The sequence below is a fragment of the Delphinus delphis genome, chromosome 15 (genome assembly GCF_949987515.2).
Source record: "Delphinus delphis chromosome 15, mDelDel1.2, whole genome shotgun sequence".
Classification (NCBI taxonomy): domain Eukaryota; kingdom Metazoa; phylum Chordata; class Mammalia; order Artiodactyla; family Delphinidae; genus Delphinus; species Delphinus delphis.
Genome location: NC_082697.1, coordinates 723,921 through 740,961, shown reverse-complemented (window position 1 = coordinate 740,961; position 17,041 = coordinate 723,921). Strand labels below are relative to the sequence as shown.

Here is a 17,041-nt window from a genome sequence, read left to right as displayed (position 1 = left end):
CTTGTTTCTGTGATGCCAGTGGCTTCTCACTGCAAGCCCTGCTGGCTCCTTCCTGAGGGCTTCCCCTGGCTGCACGAGGTGCTCATGCTAAGCTGGGCACAGGGTGGGCTGGAAGGGCCAGGAAGCTAAGATAATCCTCCAGGGCAGCTTTCAACCAGCAACGGAGGGAAATGCAAATGAGATAACCCAGCATACACGCCAGACACTGGAGCTCTCACACTGCTGGTGGGGTGTGAGATGGTACAGCCATTTTGGAAGTCTGCTTCACAATTTCTTATGAAGTTCAACATACACCTCCCCGATCACCCAGCAACCTAACTTCTAGGTAATTATGCACAAGAAATGTTAAAATATACCCATGTGAGTTTCGGGGCAGCTTTATTCACAATACCCAAGACTCAGAAATGACTCCACTGTCCAATATGTGAATGGATAAACAAAGAGTTATATTCATTTAACGGAATAGTGTTCAGCAATAAAAAGGAATGAAGTGCTGACATGCTATGACATGGATGAACCTTGAAAACATTATGCTAAGTGAAAGAAGCCATTCAGAAGAGTACTTATTGCATGATTCCATTTACATGAAGTTCTAGAACAGGTAAACTAAGAAATGGGGATAAAAGTAACAACAGTGGTTGCCTGTGATGGAAATGTTCTATAATTGATCATGGTGGAGGTTACACTGCAGTATGCATTTCTCAAAACTCATTGAACGTAAATTGTTGAATGTAAATTATACCTCAGTAAAAACGTTCGTACTTGATCACTCCAAAAGTTCCATAGATCAATGAAGAATATGTGGAATACACATAAGAGCACAGAGTAAAAACAAAACCAAAACTCGCTTGCAGTTATACTCCCCAGAGATCATCACTCTGGACAGTTTTCTTTCTACAGTCATATTTTCCATATTTGAGATTCACACTGCTTTGCAGCCTGCTTGCAACGTCTCCAGCTGTTCTCCGTGCCCACCCCCTACCCTTCTCCACCTCAGACTGCACCGGTGGGCCTGGCCAGTGGGAGGCAAAATCGGGAGACCAGAGGGTGAGAGGCCAGAGAGGCCGGTGTTTATTCCTGTGCCGCCTTCTACTAGGTCACCTTGGGCTGGTCATGCCCTCAACAAAAGATGACAGCTCCTCTTGGGCAGTGGCCCTGAGGACACTGCCCTTCCCGAGTCCGGGAACCCCTCCTTCCCTCTTTTCCTTGGAGTCTGCTGACGTCACAGCTCTGCTGCTCCAGCCCTGGGTTCCCGCAGAATTCCTGCGGTGCCCTAAACCCGCGCATACCCTCCTAACCAGCCCCCTTGCGAGTAAACGCCCATGAATCGTTCTAATCTGAGCAGGCCATAAGTTTCCCGTCTGATCCTGACGGCGCACCGCTGGTGAGCACGGCTGTCGGTCCCCAGGCTACCGCGGTCCCCGCTGGACCAGCAGCTCCGACACAGCAGCCCGGAGGAGGACGCGTCCCCATAGCTACGGGGTGAGGCAGCGCTTCCGGCCAAGCAGGAGGGGAGGAAGGCCCGCCCCCGCCGGCCCGTCCCCGGCTTCCCGTGAGGCGTTGCGAGGCGCGACGTAGCCGGAAGCTGGTGGCGGTGGGGTGGGTGGTCGGCGGTCGTCTTCGGTGCGGTTCGCGGCGCGGCCGACCCCGGCCGGGACCCCGGCCCTGACCCTGGCCTGGCCCGGCCCGGCCCGGCGCGCAGGATCGAGCCCTCTGCCCGGTAAGCGCGCGGCCGAGGCCCCGAGGCCCCGGCTCCCCTCGGGCTGGTCCACTGCCCCTGCCGGCGGCCGCCTGCGCCCAGACCCCCCACCCGCTCCGAGGCCGCTGTCCGCAGGACCTGGAAGCGCCTCCCCCAGCCACCCCGGGGCTAGTCCACGGGCCCCCGGCCGTCCCCCCTCCTCTGGCCGCCCCCGCCTGCACCCACACGCCCCCGCAGCTCGCCCCCGGCCCCCAGCCTTCTTTCCTCTGAGGTTGTCACGGGCCGCTGCCCACCAACACCCCCTCCGAGGGGCGAGCCGGCCCTGCCCCGTCCCTTCCTTCGGAACCAGGAGCTGGTTTGGACACAGGGTCCCGTCGGGCCGGGTCTGAGCTTTGAAGGGGCTTCCACTCCTAAGAGGGAAGGGTCCTCCCCCTCGGTGTTGGAGAGGCCGGTCTGATCGGAAATGGCAGCCTCACCCTTGGTGGCCGTGGGTGATCGTCTTGGGGGAGGGAGAGGAAACCAAGAAGGGACTTTGGAATTCTCCGTCAGTGACCGTGCGTTTAGGTAGAACTGTGCTTCTCGTCTGCCCTGTTCAACAGCTTCGTCGCTGACCACCCATGTGAGAGTTAATTGTGTCGTTTAGTGCAGGCCTAAGGGTTCCGCCATCCTCTGTTTCTGTGCCAGGTGGGGCTGTGATAATGGCCCGGGGGATAATTAGCATTTAAGTTGGCTTTGGCATCCCTTCCTGGGACCATTCCCTGCAGAAGTTCAGAAGTGATGGTGTTTTAAGTGAGAAACGATTGTTCTTCGGTGTAGGTGCTTCGGGGGCCTCAGGTGGTTTCTGGGAAAGATGAGCAGGATTTCTGCCTGTGTAACAGCCCCAAGCGGTGTCCCGAAGTCATCCCTTTTCATCTCAGGCATTGAGGAAGTCCCAACTTCAGGAACAGCGTTCTGCCGGCTGACAAGTGGCTTCTTCCTGTAAACCGAGAAGTGTTATTTGGTTCACCGTTTACTGAGGCCACGTTCACTTGCACAGAGCTGGGTTTGGTTTCAAGCATTAATGCAGGAGTTCTTGGATTATATTTCAAGACATACTATAGTTTTGAAAGTTAGGAAGTGTTTGTTTTTTATGTATTAAAGTTAGCATTTCACAGAAGGAAAGGATTCTCACGTCCAAAAAAAGTTCCTTTTAAATCCGAGCCAAGTCATGTAGTTTTCACGTATTTCCCTTGCTGTACTTGTGCAGACACTCTCTCTGCCTTCTTTTACGCAGTTAGAAATTCAGGGCAGGCTCACCCCAGTTCTGACTTTTGTTTGCCTGGGTCCTGTTGGCCAGAAGGGGAGCCTCTGGGCAGGCACAGTCCTCTGGAAAGAGCTCCCAGGGGCCACCCATTTCTGCCTTCGCCCTGTGGGTGACTGGAGCTTAGCGTGAGGACAGGGTCCCGCCTGGATGGATTGGGCCGGGTGCTGGGTGCTGGGCAGGATTGTGGGTTCAGGTGTTTGCCTTCGAGACCGTCATGCACAGCACAGAGAAATACAGAGCAGAAAGGTGCCTCCGGCGAGCCCTTGGCTTTGTTTCCCTCAGTTACAGAAAGCAGACATTTGTCTCCTAACCTCAGCTGGCTCAGAAGTGGGCGTTGTGGGCGTTAGGCATCCTGGGGCTCCGGATTCAGGAGGCCTGGGTGTGGGGAGAGGCAGGGTCTCCTTGGGGAGTAACCGAAGGTGACTGCTGCTCCTGGGACTTTCACGCTAAAGCATTGGCAGGGAAGCTGGTTGGAGCAGTCCCTCACAGACAGTGGGGTGCAGGGTCGGAGGCTGGAGACACCGCCAGCAGCCCAGGTGTGTGGCTCTGTCCCTTAAGCGGCCTGTGTGTCCTGAGAGGATGCATGCTGCCGGGGGAGCTGGAGGGACAGCCTGCAGGTCCTGGTCACGAGGGAAGGGCCAGCCTGAGAGTCAGGCTGGGCATCCGTGGGGTTACTTTACTGCCGACACCACGCTGGGCTCCCTCCCCATCTCCCACCTGAAACTTACTGGGCCACCACTTGAACTTGAATTTTGCCGAAGCTAGGAGATCTATAAAGAAGTAAATGGGTTTTCTGTTCAGCTCAGGCTGTGTGGCTGCTGTTCCCCGGCAGTGTCCCCCTGAGATGCAGTGGCAGGTCTGCTGGTCCATAGGCCCCTGTCCTTGCCCTGCTGTGGCCATGCTGTCTGTCACCTCCATCCTTCAGATGGTCCCTGGGAAGCCAGCTTCTTCCCGTGTCAGGCGGCGCCACTGCTTCCACCCCAGGCCAGGAGCCTCCCTGCACTGGTAGAAGGTAGAGGGGCTGCGGGGGCCGAGAAGGTGGGGCTCCCTGGCTTCGGATACTGTCAGCCCAAGTCTGATGTGTCGCCCTGAAAAGGGGAAATGAGATTTAACAGCCAGTCTGAGCACGTTTTGTGAAGACCACCCCTTGCTGTGAACTTCACCAGAAGACGGGTGTTTTTATAAATCGTGTGGTCTTGATGGTACATGATGAGCGGCCTCCAGTAATTGCGCATTGCCCTGAATAATCACGCTGTGGTTGGCCCAGGAGCGTCCAGACTGATCTCGGCTTTTCTTAGCACGTGGAGAGCAGGTTCCTGCAGTAAGTAGCCCTGTTCCCCGGTAGCTTCCAAGCAGCTTCACGGAATTTCTTGAAGTCATACTTTGTAGTGTGTTTGCGCCAGAAGTTGATCTTCTTGTGAAGTGACCTATTTGGAAGTTGAAAAGTTTGCTTTTCTCTTTCAGCGCCATGGCCAGCCCGAGAACTAGGAAAGTTCTTAAGGAAATTAGAGTGCAAGATGAAAACAACGTAAGTGTCCGCTTTTCCTTGACACTTGGCTTAGGTTTTGGGGTCCTCTCAGAGTCCTCCCTCCCTGTCACCGTTGGCCTCCCAGCCAGCCTCCCTCTGCCCCCTCTGGGGGCCCCCCATTGGGTCTTCGGGGTCCCCGGGCCCTGCCCCACCCCGGGTGAGTCGCCTGGGCGCTCTTCGCAGGTGTGTTTTGAGTGCGGCGCCTTCAACCCTCAGTGGGTGAGCGTGACCTACGGCATCTGGATCTGCCTGGAGTGCTCGGGGAAGCACCGCGGGCTCGGGGTGCACCTCAGGTCAGTGCCCTCTGCTCCTGGCCTGCCGCCTGGCGGGTGACGGGAAGGTGAGGGCCACCCACAGGCCAGCTCCTACCCGCTCCGGCGCTCTGGCACAGGAGGTGCACGTGTCTAATTCCAGACCGTTTGGGGTGGGCTCTTGGATGCTGGTACTGGTGGCGAGGTCGGCCCTCTGGTATGTAGCTTTGTCCGGTCCGTCACTATGGACAAGTGGAAAGACGTGGAGCTGGAGAAGATGAAGGTCGGCGGGAACGCTAAATTCCGGGAGTTCCTGGAGTGTCAAGAGGTCTATGACCCCTGCTGGTCCCTGCAGGAGAAGTACAACAGCAAGGCCGCCGCCCTCTTCAGGGACAAGGTGAGCACAGGCCACCCGGCCGTGTGCAGGCTGCTCCGGCCATCGGCTGCTGGAGTGGTTCCAGGGGCTGAGATCTCCTGTGGGTTCTGACACGACACGGAGGCCATGTGCAGTCCACACACAGACAGGACGCGTGGCCCCAGCTCGCCCCACCCAAGGGGAAGCAGGTGGCCTGTGATTAGGAGGGCTGAGCCCTCCTCACAGCCTCTGGGGAGCGCTGCATCCATTCGGGGGGTGCAGAGGGGGCCCAAGAGCTTGCTCACTCTGCCCATTGTGAGAGCCCTGGCCCGTGGCAGCCGAGCCCAAGGGGCTGTGTGCGGGGCAGGCGGCATCCACGCTGCCTGACGCCCTGGCTCCCTCTGCAGGTGGCCACTCTGGCCGAAGGCAGAGAATGGTCTCTGGAGTCATCGCCCGCCCAGAACTGGACCCCACCTCAGCCCAAGACGCTGCGGTCCTCTGCCCACCGGTAGCTACTCGTCTGGCCTGTGGGCCGGGCTCTGGGCTGGGTTTGCCCGGCTCTGACCTTAACTGTGGCTCAGAGTCCCTGTGCTGTTGTGGTAACAGCTCCAGTTGTGAGCCGTTTCTGAAAGTCAGTGGGAAAAACAACTTTTTAAGTTACAATTCAAACTTTTAGTAGAAATTCAACCAGTAAAGGTGCGTCTGAAGTAGAAGCGCCAGCTCTGTGCCCGCAGCACACGGCGTCTCTGTAGGACCCAGTTGGCTGCTGTCTACGTCTCCTGTCCTACTGAGGGCTGCCCACGTCCCCAGGGTGCCCCGCCCCCCTGGCGGGCCTCCTGTGTCCTCTCGTGGGTTGGAGGCTGGTGTTCGGGGTGACTGGTCTCAGAGAGAGCTCCCTGTTGACGCCAGGGGTGCCCAGCGGCCCTCCCCTCCACCTCCCCGTTGTGTGGCGAGACTCCGGTCGCAAGGGCTCCAGGTTCCTGCCGAGCGCTTGCTTTGGCCTCGACCCCTGCGGCCTCCCTGCAGGCACGGGCAGGCGTGGAGCTGCTGTGCCCCCCACCCCGGGCTGCAGCACCTCCCCCTGCTTCTTGCCGGCTTCAGCCACCGAGCCGAAGCCTGAGCCACCCTCTGCTCCACGCTTTGGAGGAGCCAGGTGTGAGCAGGTGGGCGTGACGGCGCCTCCCAGAGACCCCGTGATCCTGTGAGCGTGTGCCCACCCCATCGGCCTCTGACCTCTGACCCTCCATTGCAGAGCCTCTGGCCAGCTGCAGAACTCCACCCCCTCCGCGGACAAGGCTTTCGAAGACTGGCTGAACGATGACCTTGGCTCCTATCAAGGGTAAGGCCTCCGGAGGGCTTTGGGGAGCTGGGGGAGGCCCAGGCAGACCTGGCCCCTGCGAGGGTCGGGGGAGGCTGCTGCCCACATGTGCAGGGGGTGCAGAATCGGCAGGCCTCCTGGGGTTCCGCCTGGCAGCCCAGGTTCGGGTGGGGGGCTTGAGTGGAGAGAAAACCACGGCTCACAATGCTGGGGAGCAGAAAGGACGTGCTTCCTTCCTGGAACCTGCCTGACCTGTGGTCGAGCCTGTCCCACTCTCTGCAGTGACTGGCTGTCGCTTTGGGTCTCGCCAGGTCCTCTGGCAGGTGCAGCAGGAGGGCCTCGTCCCACCAACAGGAGAGCCTGACCCCACACTGGGGTGTGGGAGCCGCACGTCCTCCGGGGTGCCCGTCCCGGGTCTGGGCACGTCTGCACCCCCAGCTGTCGGGAGCAGCAGGGCTGTTGCTTGTGTCCCCACCAGGGCCCAGGAGAACCGCTACGTGGGGTTTGGGAACACGGTACCGCCTCCGAAGAGGGAAGACGACTTCCTCAACAGCGCCATGTCGTCCCTGTACTCGGTGAGGACGCCCGTCCTGGCTGTCCCCCGCTCCCCAGGGGCCTCCTGGAACCTGGCCGTCCTGGGATCCCGCGCTGGCCCGTCTCACAGAGGCCCCCCTCCCTTGCTTTCACTGGCGTCTCTTCTTAAAGCGCCGTTTATGGTGTTTAATCCCACGTGTGTTTGTCGTTCGTTTACTTTGGCTACAAAACACGTCCCTCAGATTTAGCAAGGCTCGTTTCCTCTGAGTGGAGCCCGCCTGGCCGCCCGCTCCTGGCAGAGTCTCCCAAGCATGTGGGTTCTGGGCCAGGGCTGCCCCAGGGAAGAAAGGGGCCGTCGGCCTGGCCCGCCGTGCAGGAGCCCGTTCTCCAGAAGCGCCTCCCAGGCTGTAGTGTGTGTGTCTCCGTGTCACCCCGCCCCGCCATGGGGAAGAGGCCGCACGCACTTGTCTTCTCAGTTCCTCGCGAGGGTCCCTCCGCGTCTCCTTCAGGTGGAACAGGCCGAGTTGGGATTTAAATGAAGAGTTTCTATTTCCAAGTTGCTTTCATCTATCTCGGAGGCTTAGGGGAAACAACCTTGGACTTAGAGGAAGGAGGACAGCTTTCAGTGCCCCCAGCGCCCCGTGGTCTGTCTGGAGGGGTGGCGGGGCGCTTCGGGGGAAGGCATGTCTCCAGGGAGCCGGGCCAGGAGCTGCTTCTGGGGCCCTGGCTGTGTCCTTCCCACAGACGTGGGTGCGAGGCGGCCGGCGCGTGTCTGAGGAGCACCCCCTTGGTGGCCACGTGTGGAGCCGCCACGTGGCTTGTGTGTCGCTTCCTTTCAGGGCTGGAGCAGCTTCGCCACTGGAGCCAGCAGGTTTGCCTCGGCAGCGAAGGAGGGTGTAAGTAGCCCGTCTCGTCACGCGGCCGCGCAGGCCGGTGGCTCTGGGGGACCAGGGGTCCTGACGGGGCTCAGGCCGCACGGCCATCTGCCCTGAGGGGGTTTCGGTGAGCAGCCTCTCGCCCTGGCGAATCCCCCAGGCCCCACGGACGTTATTTGTTGTGACGGTTGGTGGTGTACCGGGCAGAGCGGAGCTGCCTGCAGGGGCTGGGCTGGCTGCAGAAGGCGGGTGCCGGTGGGGCGTCAGGGTGACCCAGGCTTCCCTGCCTCCCCCTCCCCCGGCCCAAGCAAAGCCTGGAGTTTCTGCTGCTGGGTCTCCAGGGTATGGACAGCCCGAGTTTCCTCTTGCCCTCGCCTGCTCCTGGGCTTGAGGCGAGGCAGGATTTGGGGGTTTTGCCAGGACAGGCAGCTGGGCCGTGGGCACGTGCTCGGCTCCTGGCAGTGACTGGGTGGAGGCCAGGCGGGAGGGGCCAGGCCAGAGGCGTGTGCGAGGGTACGGGCCTGGCGAGGAGACCGTGCCGTGGCGGGGACAGGAACGCCCGGAGCAGGGACGGGAGGCCGCCTGGCAGGCTGACCCAGAGCACACGGGCCCTGGAGAGGCCAGGACGGGAGTTTCTGAGGGCTAGAGCCCAGGGAGGAGCCTGGCGCTGGGGCACCAGCGCTCTGCCACGTGGCCTCTGCTGATTCTCTCCGGGGCTGTGCGGGGCTGCGGTGGGGATCCAGGCCTTTCCCTCTTTGCTTATTATGAGAGCGGCTGGGGTGCTGGGCAGAGGTGAGAGGTGTGACCAGACCGCGCTCGGCAGCGAGGGGGAGAGCTCGCTGGAGAGGGACCTGCCCCACCTGTGGGCCCGTGGGCGGCCTGTGCGCCCTGCATTCCAGAGCAGGGAGGTGGGCGTCGGCCCTGCTCCCTCATCCTGGCTGCCCCTCCCCTGACGGCCTTCCTCCAGGGGAAGCGGATGTGGTGGGCAGCTTTGCAGGGCCCCTTAGAGCTGCTGTGGGGTGAGCACCAGTGCCTCGCGGCCGTCAGGAGACCAGCATGGGTGTCTGGGCCCCAAGGACGTGCAGCCCTGGTGGCCAGCGTCAGGCGGCTGACCAGAAAGCCCTCTCTCTGTGTTTCCTTTCAGGCGACAAAGTTTGGATCCCAGGCAAGTCAGAAGGTAACAAAGGAAGCCGCTGCATTCGCGCTCTCAGGGCTGCCCGTGCGTGCGTTCGGCTCCCAGGCTCACATGCCACGTGTCGCTTCGGGCGCCTGCGGGCTAGCAGGTGGAGGCGGCTTAGACCCTGCCCCGTCCCTGGTAGGCGGGCAGCCATAGGCCCCTGGGCCCTTGGCCTCGTGGGGGACGAGGCTCTGTGCCATGTCTGGGCAACCGCACACGGGAGGCCCAGCGCCCCCCAGGGCACCGGGGTCTGCATCCTGTGGCAGCAGCGTGCCTCTGTCCCTGGTTAGCGCCCTCCCTTCTCGTGGGCGGCGTCTCGGGCCCTGGTGTTCGTCTTTTTCTCACACCTTGGCTGGCAGCCCCGGCGGTCCCGGCGTGGTGCCAGGCCGTCCAAGGAGCCTCTGGGGCCAAGGGCTGATCTCTTTGAGCCCCCATCTCAACTCCCTAACCGCTCGCTCCTACCGTGCTGGAAAGCTCCCAGGTGGGAGGTGCTGGGTCTAGAGAGCGTGCGGCGCCCACGGGACCGTGTCCTGGTTGTTGCCGAACACCGCTCCCACCGCCTCGCTCTCTCTCCCACCCCCACCCCCCGTCTCCCCATGCTGTCTGGGTGAAGTTCTGGGGTTCCAAGCAGCAGCCAGAGCTGGTAAGGCCGCGTCCATGCTCGTGCACGCCCCCCCCCACCGCGTGTCTGGCGCGTGCCCCGCTCTGAGGTGTCTGTGCCGCGGCTGCATGTCGGTGCTCCCTGTCTTCACGCTCAGAGCTGCTCCCCAGCCCGATGGGCTCCCGCGTGGCCCATCCACGGTGCTCGGGCATCCGCGTCTCAGGCAGGAGGCGCGGGATCCGGATCCTGAGGCTGCTGCTGCAGCGGCGCTGGGGAGTCCTATGCCAGTGGCGAGGGCCCCGCTCCGTGGTTGCCTCCCCTGTGTCCTGCCTGCCCCCCACCTGAGCTGCTGGCCTGGGCTCGCTCCCCAGCTCCATCCCCTTCTGTTCGAACTCCCGCAGGGCCCCTGGAGGGCAGGTGGGGCTTGGGATCCACCCGTTTGTGTCGGGGGGATGCCAGGGGCTGTTCTCCTGGGATGGATCCTGTGGGCTCCGACGGGCAGAGCCTGATGGTGGCCACCGGATGGGGTGGGCTTCCAAGAGCTGGCTGCCGTCCGAGCCCCTTCCCAGGGTGCGTAGGCCAGGGGCAGCGGTCTCCAGCCTCTGCGACAGCGCGGAGTATCGGGTGCTGGCGGGCTGCTCGCCGTCTGCAGCCTCCCCTCCGTGGGCAGGGCTCGCAGTCCTGGGGTGAACGTGCTGCCACGTACGCGGCTTTTTCTCATCGCATCTGTCCTTCCAACAGGCATCAGAGTTGGGCCACAGTCTGAACGAGAGTGTCCTCAAACCTGCCCAGGAGAAGGTAACGCGGGGACTCCGGTACTCGGCTGCGTGCGTCTCCCGTGGGCCTCATTCGGGGGGCGGTGGTGCTGGGAGGCGCTGTTCGGGCTTCAGACTCCCGTGCTCACTCCCCGTGTCCTCACGCATGCGTTGTGCCTATGGCTCTCGTCCCCCAGCCCAGCAAGGCCTGGCCTTTACTCTGCTCCCGCGTGGCTGTGTGTGTGGCCGGCCCCTCACCCTGGAGGAGGCCAAGGCGGCGAGAGAAGCTCCCGGGGGAGGGGGCGTGCGGTTTGCGGCCAGCGCCAGCCCGTGCTCGGGAGGCCAGCGGGGGAGGGTCCGGGCGAGACCGGCCCGGGCTGCGGTGTGGTCGGCTTGCTCCTCGCCCTCACTTCTGGGGAGGGGGCGACGCGGCGTGGAGACAGGTCCCCTGACAGGTGTCGGTGGGCGTTGTCCTTTGTCAGTAATGGGCAGCGGGGCATCTGCCTCGGCTATGACGATGCTGTTTCGATCCACCAGGTGAAGGAGGGAAAGATTTTTGATGATGTGTCCAGTGGGTTCTCTGAGTTGGCAGCCAAGGTAGGGAAGCCCCGCCTGACAGGCGGGCTCGGCTGAAAGCGTCGTCTCCATATTCCAAGGAGCCCGGAACCGCGAGCAGGAAGGGCTGGGCGCTTCACGCCCCGTATGGCTTCTTGGCCCGAGGGGCCTGTAGGACGTGAGGAGGGTCAGGTAGACGCTGCGGTGCCGACAGCCTGAGGAATATGGAAACGGCTTGACGGGCGCCCGTCACAGCCACTAACCTGTTGCTTCTTTTCTTTCTGCCCTTGTCTTGCTGCTGCCGACCTCCCCTGGTGAGTGCGCTGGGGGCGGCCGCCTTCTCTGCCTTAGCGCCGCTGGGGGCGGGGAGGGGCGGGTTGGCGTTTGTCCTGCTTCCCACCCAGGAGCTTCTCCGCTGAGCTCCTGGGGCCACAGCCTCTGCGTCCACACAGCGGGCATCCCACCGTCCCCAGCGCCGGGGCGAACCGCCCGAGCCCCGTGGTGTCGCCATGTTCCTAAACTTCACCCAGGTCTCAACTCTGCACTTGGCGTCAGAGCCCAGGCTGAGCGCCTACGTCTCCTTCCAGGTCCAGGGAGTCGGTAGCAGGGGCTGGAGGGACGTCACCACCTTTTTTTCTGGGAGAGCGGAGGACCCGTTGGACAGGTATACTGGCCCCCCTTCCCGAAGTGGGCCTCCTTCCGTGGCATTCTCCCCTGGGGTCTCTGGGAGGCAGGTGTGTCTCGCCCAGGGGCTCAGGGCTCACAGTGCAGAAACCCCTGGAGCCCTGGGGGTGCAGAGAGGCACGTCGGCCCCCTGACCTCTCGCTCTGAAGCCCTGCTTTCGACCTCGTGGGAGCTGCCACCATGCAGGGCTGGGGAGGGAGAGTCTCAGCCTCGCCTCTGTGGGACAGGCTGAGGGAGAGGGGGTGCGGCTGGGCTCTGACCCCACTCCCAGGACTCCGGAGCATTCAGGGCTCCCGCCCGGGCCTTTCTGCTGCGAGCCCAGACTGGGCAGCCTTCTCCTTCTCTGACCCCAGGTGGGACCCTGGGGATCTGGTGGGGGGATGGATGGTCTCGGGCCAGGCCCAGAGCAGCGGCCGCTCCGGCAGTGGCGCGTGCTGTCCTGCCCGTGTGCCCGAGGCCTGGGCGTGTTTCCCATGCTCGCGGACGGGATGCCTCAGCGCTTCCCCCTCTGCGTGCTGTCCGCTGTGCTCAGTGGTGTGACTGTGGTTTGAGGGACTGAGGGACTCCACGGTGCAGAGAAGGGTCTGGGTTTTTTTCCCCCTTAATCGTTGCAGGAAACCAGCGCTTTACATTTTCCTTCAAAACATCCTGCGTTTGGGTGGGACTGGTGGAGAGTGGGCTCTGGTGGCAGGAGGCCTGAGTCCCTCCCACAGGTTCCACGGCCTCAGCTTTGTGGTGGAGCCGCCCTGAGGCTGGGTTTCCTCTGCCCTAGAGCGAGAACAGCGGCTCTGGGACCCTGAGTGGCACTGGCTGAGTGCCCTGGTTGGGGGTGGGGCTCTGGCTGGGGGCTTGGACTTGGCCTTGACCCCCGTTCTCTGGGGAGGAGCCTGGGGAAGACCAGGCGGCTCAGGGCCACGACGGCAACCTTCTGGACCTCCTGGTTCTGGGAGCCGCTCAGAGACCGCTCTCTGTCCCAGAGCCCCGGAGGGCCGGAGCTGTCAGAACAGCGGCGGGGACAGCTCCCAAGGCACTACCGACCGGAACTTCTGGGAGGCCTTCGGGAGCACCGACCCTGCTGGGGCCCACAGGTCCCCAGGCAGCAACAGCTGGACGTGTGCAGACCCCTCAGCCGACAAGAGGAGCTCGGGTGGCTGGGACGCATGGGGCTCGGGCCCCGCGTCTGCGTCCAGCAACGGGGGCGGCGACGTTGGTGGTCGGGAGGCCTGGGGGGCCGGGGTGGAGGGCAGGGCCAGGGCCAGGGCCGTCAAGGAGGCGGCACCGCCGGCCGCCGTGGATGACGGCTGGGACAACCAGGACTGGTAGGGCACAGCGGCCGCGCCGCCGCCTTGCTCCTTTCCACCCAGGAAGCGCCGGCCACTTGGGAGGACAGCCTCGGCCGGGACCCCAGGGGCGTGTGCCTACCTGTCCTGGCTCTCCTGGAGCCCCGGGCCGGGCGCTGTCGCAGGAAGTGCTCCCTGCTACTGCGGGGCCACCCACGCCCAGCCACCACCCCCAGTGCGCTCGGTAATAAACGCCCTCCCCAGTGGCGCACGCGGCTGCCCAGTGACCGTGACTGAGGCCTGTCTCCTTGAAGCAACTTTCACTTCTCGGTCGCTCTAGTTCTTTCTTCCTCTGGAAGAAACTGCCTGGCGTTTGAGAGCCGCCACCTGCCCCCTGCCCTCCGCTCCCCAGTCTGTCTCTGCACCAGTGCTGGCCAGCGTCCGCCCGACCCGAGCACCGCCTTCCTGGCCTTGCCGTCACCCTAGAGCCCATCATCAGCTCGGGGGGGTCGTGCAGCGGTGCCCTGGTACCCCGGCCTTCCTCGCAGCCCCTCTTCCCGCCTCCTTGCACTGTGATTTGGATCTCACTGTCGCCCAAGCCCACTCGACTTTGATGGCTGTGCGCCGGCCACCTCGTTCTTACGGTCCGGCGCTGACGACCACGTGACACGACGCCGTGCTCAGTCCTCTGTCCCCGCGCTTGTTTCTGCCTCAGGCCGTTCAGCCGGGCTTCCCCCAGGCCTCCTGTGTGATTTGTGGGCCACGTCCCTGCTCCCTGCCCCGCGGGACGGGCCGTCCCCGTGTGGACAGCCAGATGGCAGTGGCTCATGTGGCAGGTCTGCAGCACGGCTACCCACACTTCTCCCCAAGGAAGACGCCCAGTGGCCAGCACCTCTGCCTTTAGCTGACCCTGAGGGTCTCAGTCACTGAACCAGTAGTCTGCCACACGGATCTGAGGTCAGAGATCAGGCTTAGGGTGATGAGAAAACCCAGGTCAGCCCGGGAGCCAGGGTCAAACGTGGCCTGCCAGCCCGAGACCAAGTGTCCCAGAGCAGAGGCACTCAGGAGGGCCAGGTGTGAGGTGTGGGTCCGCACCAGGGCTGGTGGGCTGCACTGCAGGCAGCTCTCAGATCAGCGCCGGGCCGGACGAGGGGGTGCAGTCTGTCCTGACACTCTTGTTTCCACGCTGTTGGGATCGGGACTCTGGGGTCCTGCCCCGGCCCTGAAGGCTTCGGGGGCACCTCGTTCCTGTCGATTCTGGTCCAGGAGGCCCTGCCCCGGAGGCCGTGTTCAGCTGGAGTAAGTTGCCCTCTGCCCGGGAGCCCCTCGGGCTGATGCGCATGGCCCTGAGGCTGACTGGTCTGAGATGTGCTCTGCTCTCAGGCATCACGTCAGGACACTAGGTGGGTGGCCCGAGACCCCTCACGGGCAAAGGACAGGCGCCCCTGCCGTTCTGCAGTTCTGTTTGCTGGGCCTGGATAGTGCCAGGCCCTCTCCTCCCGGCTGGGTTGGCAGTGAGGGCCTGAGCATCCAATCCAGCTCCCTTGCCACACACAGAGGCATCTGCGCGGCACCCTCGTCCGGGGGAGAGGGCAGTTCTATAAGGACAGTCCGGCGCTCCCCTGGCCCTGGGTAGACTTGGGGCCGCCAGCTGGCGGTCAGCCAGCCTGCGTCATCCTGAAACTGCCTGACCGAGGGCACCTGTGGCCGCCACGCGGGGCCGACTGGAGGCTCCGGGCTGGAGCTGTGTCTTCTGGGTGGTTCTGTGCTGTCCTGTCCCAGAGCAGCGCTATGGGCAGGGGGGCCCCATGGTGAAGGCAGTCGGGTCTGGGTGGGGAGGCGGGTCGGGAAGCCAGGGCGCCGTGTAGGGCGGTCCTGGATCCTTTTCTCAGCTGAGCCCCGGTCATGCTGAACACACGGGGCCTCTGCCTCTCCGGACAACATACCCGTCAGCTGTGAACCTGCCCTCGGCCCCCTGGCCGCTGCGTGCTGTCCTCCCCAGATTCCGGCTCCAGGAGGCCAGGCCAATCCACCAGCTGAGGCCTGGCCAGCTTCTGTCACCTGTTTGCCCCAGACCTTCTGGCCAAGACACCACGACTGACCAGCAGACACCTAAAGGCAGCCCTTGCCCAGCTTAGCTTCCTTTTCCAGAGCTTTCGCAGGTGACCTGCGCTACCCAGTCCAACCATCTCTCCAAGCCAGATGGCCCTGCCCAGCGGGCCCAGGCCTGCGGCACACCAGAGGCTGGTGGCTCTCCTGGGACTCCACGCCCTGAGCCAGTCCTGGCAGGAAGATGGGGAGTAGGGCTTCTTGGGCACCGTCTGCGGGGCTTTCTGGGCAGTGGGGGTCCTGCTCTCTGCACCTCCTCCCCAAGGGGCCGGGGAGGCTCTGCTCAGCACTGAGGGCCGGCTTCTCGACCGGTCAGGGCTGGGACTCCTGGGGCCACCTCCCCACTGCTGGGGCTGGGGGAAGTGGGGCCGTTGTTCGGGGTCCCCACCTGCACTCTAGAGTGAGGGCCGTGACGGCCGTGCCGCTTCCAGAAGGCCGACGGGACTTGCCCAGCAGGGGCAGCCTGGCTCTGTCCTGCCTTTCTGAGCTGTGACCGTGAGCAGCTTGTGCCCTGGCTGAGCCCTGACGCTGCTAGGTGGGCTGCGCGGCCTCGGGCCTCGGGCGTGGAGCACGTGCCAGGTGCAGGGACTCCTGGTGGGCACATGGGTCGGGGGCTGCCCGGAGTCTAGCCAAGAGCGCTCAGGACCCGCTGGCTTGCGAGCGTGGAGAGCGGCACCTTGGTGGGCTGCGTGAGTGTGCACACGCATGTTCCGAGCGCCTGTGAGCCGTGGACGTGGACAGACACGTGTATGCCAGTGTTTGTGTGTCTGCGGCCACCAGGCCAGGCGCCCTCTGCCGGCCTCCACTCGGGACTGCAGGGCCTGCCTCTCCCCACCCCCCCCCACCCCACCCCCACCCCCACCAAGCGCCGGCACCCAGTGCAGGGCATCAGGCATGGGCGGCTGGCTCCCAGGCCACGGCAGGTCTCAGAACTACCTTCGCCTCGGGTCCTCAGGCCCCTCCCAGCTGCAGGAGCACCAACCGCAGGGCAGGACTGGAGGCCAGGAGGGGCTCTGAGGGTCCTGGGTCAAGGCCGGGAGCTGGCTGGATCCTGCAGCGCCTGCCCAGTGGCTGGGGGTCGGAGAGGGGGACAGGAACCTCCAGGGGCGTTGGGAAGGGCCCTGCCCCTCCAGCAGCATCCAGCCCCCGACCTTTGGCCTCTCCCAGTCTCCAGCAAATGTCGACTGGCCTGTGCTGCGCCCACCTCTCCCAGAGCACCTCTGCCTCCAGAAGCTGAGCCCAGAGCGGGGGCGGGGTGTGGGGGGGGTGGGGCCAGAGCCACCCTGGCAGCCTCAGAGCAGCTGGGGGGAGGGGGCCGGTCCGGTCCAGGTTGGGGTAGGGTGGTTCTGGGGGGTGAGTCCTGGGGTCCAGTAGGGGTTGGGTGCTTGGGGCCCAGGCTGGGTGCCCCCCCGCCCCCGCAAGCCCTGGTTACTGGGCCCAGCCTGCGGGGAGCCTAGTCGGTTGGGGTGGGGCCTTCCGGGTGGGTGGGGAGGGCTGGGGGAGGGGCTGTGCTAGGCGGGCCCTCACGGACTGCGGAGGGTTGTAGAGAAGGGGCAGGTGCGGAGGAGGCGTGGGGGACGGGGCACTGGAGAGGGACCCGTGAGTGGCTTGGGTTTGGGGTCACGGGTCTTGGGGCGCATTGTGAGGCTGGCGTGACCCTGGGGTCCGGGGGCTGCTCCAGGCTGCCAGAGATCCCCATGCCCATCACCCACAGCTTGGTGCCCAGGAGCACACGTGTGACCTTGGTCCCTGAGGTGCCCGCCTCGTGGGCCTCTTTGGAACAGACCACGTGGAGTGAGGGATAAAGGTGTTTGGCCCCTTCGTGCCTTGGATCCCGCCCTGCGGTGCGATGGGGTCCTTTACACTGGGACCTGTGTCCCCCATGCTTGGAGAGCCGTCCTGGGCAGCAGATGGGAAGAGTGGAGAGCTGAGGAGGGGGGCCAGGGGAGGGGGGCAAGCCGCAGGGTGGGCTGGGGGTGGGCCGGGCAGTGACGTCGGAGGAAAGGGGCCTCATAAG

The 17,041-nt window shown here is 63.8% G+C and overlaps 1 protein-coding gene across 8 annotated transcripts; it reads left to right on the top strand.

Annotated features, from left to right (window-relative positions):
• The first annotated feature begins 1,573 nt into the window (after positions 1-1,573).
• Positions 1,574-13,105, top strand: ARFGAP1 (ARF GTPase activating protein 1). 8 transcript variants are annotated; one of them, XM_060033273.2, is made up of 14 exons: positions 1,574-1,720; positions 4,467-4,530; positions 4,714-4,823; positions 5,007-5,178; positions 5,544-5,644; positions 6,389-6,475; positions 6,933-7,029; positions 7,828-7,884; positions 9,008-9,040; positions 9,654-9,683; positions 10,383-10,439; positions 10,934-10,993; positions 11,545-11,615; positions 12,613-13,105. In XM_060033273.2, the coding sequence occupies exons 2-14, from the start codon at positions 4,471-4,473 to the stop codon at positions 12,956-12,958; spliced, it is 1,281 nt and encodes a 426-aa protein (XP_059889256.1). In that variant the 5' UTR covers positions 1,574-1,720; positions 4,467-4,470; the 3' UTR covers positions 12,959-13,105. The 8 variants fall into 8 exon arrangements, with proteins under 8 accessions (XP_059889256.1, XP_059889254.1, XP_059889264.1 ...); XM_060033271.2 differs by having other exon boundaries at positions 11,539-11,615; XM_060033272.2 differs by lacking the exon at positions 1,574-1,720 and adding an exon at positions 4,249-4,323 and having other exon boundaries at positions 11,539-11,615.
• The last annotated feature ends 3,936 nt before the right edge of the window (positions 13,106-17,041 follow it).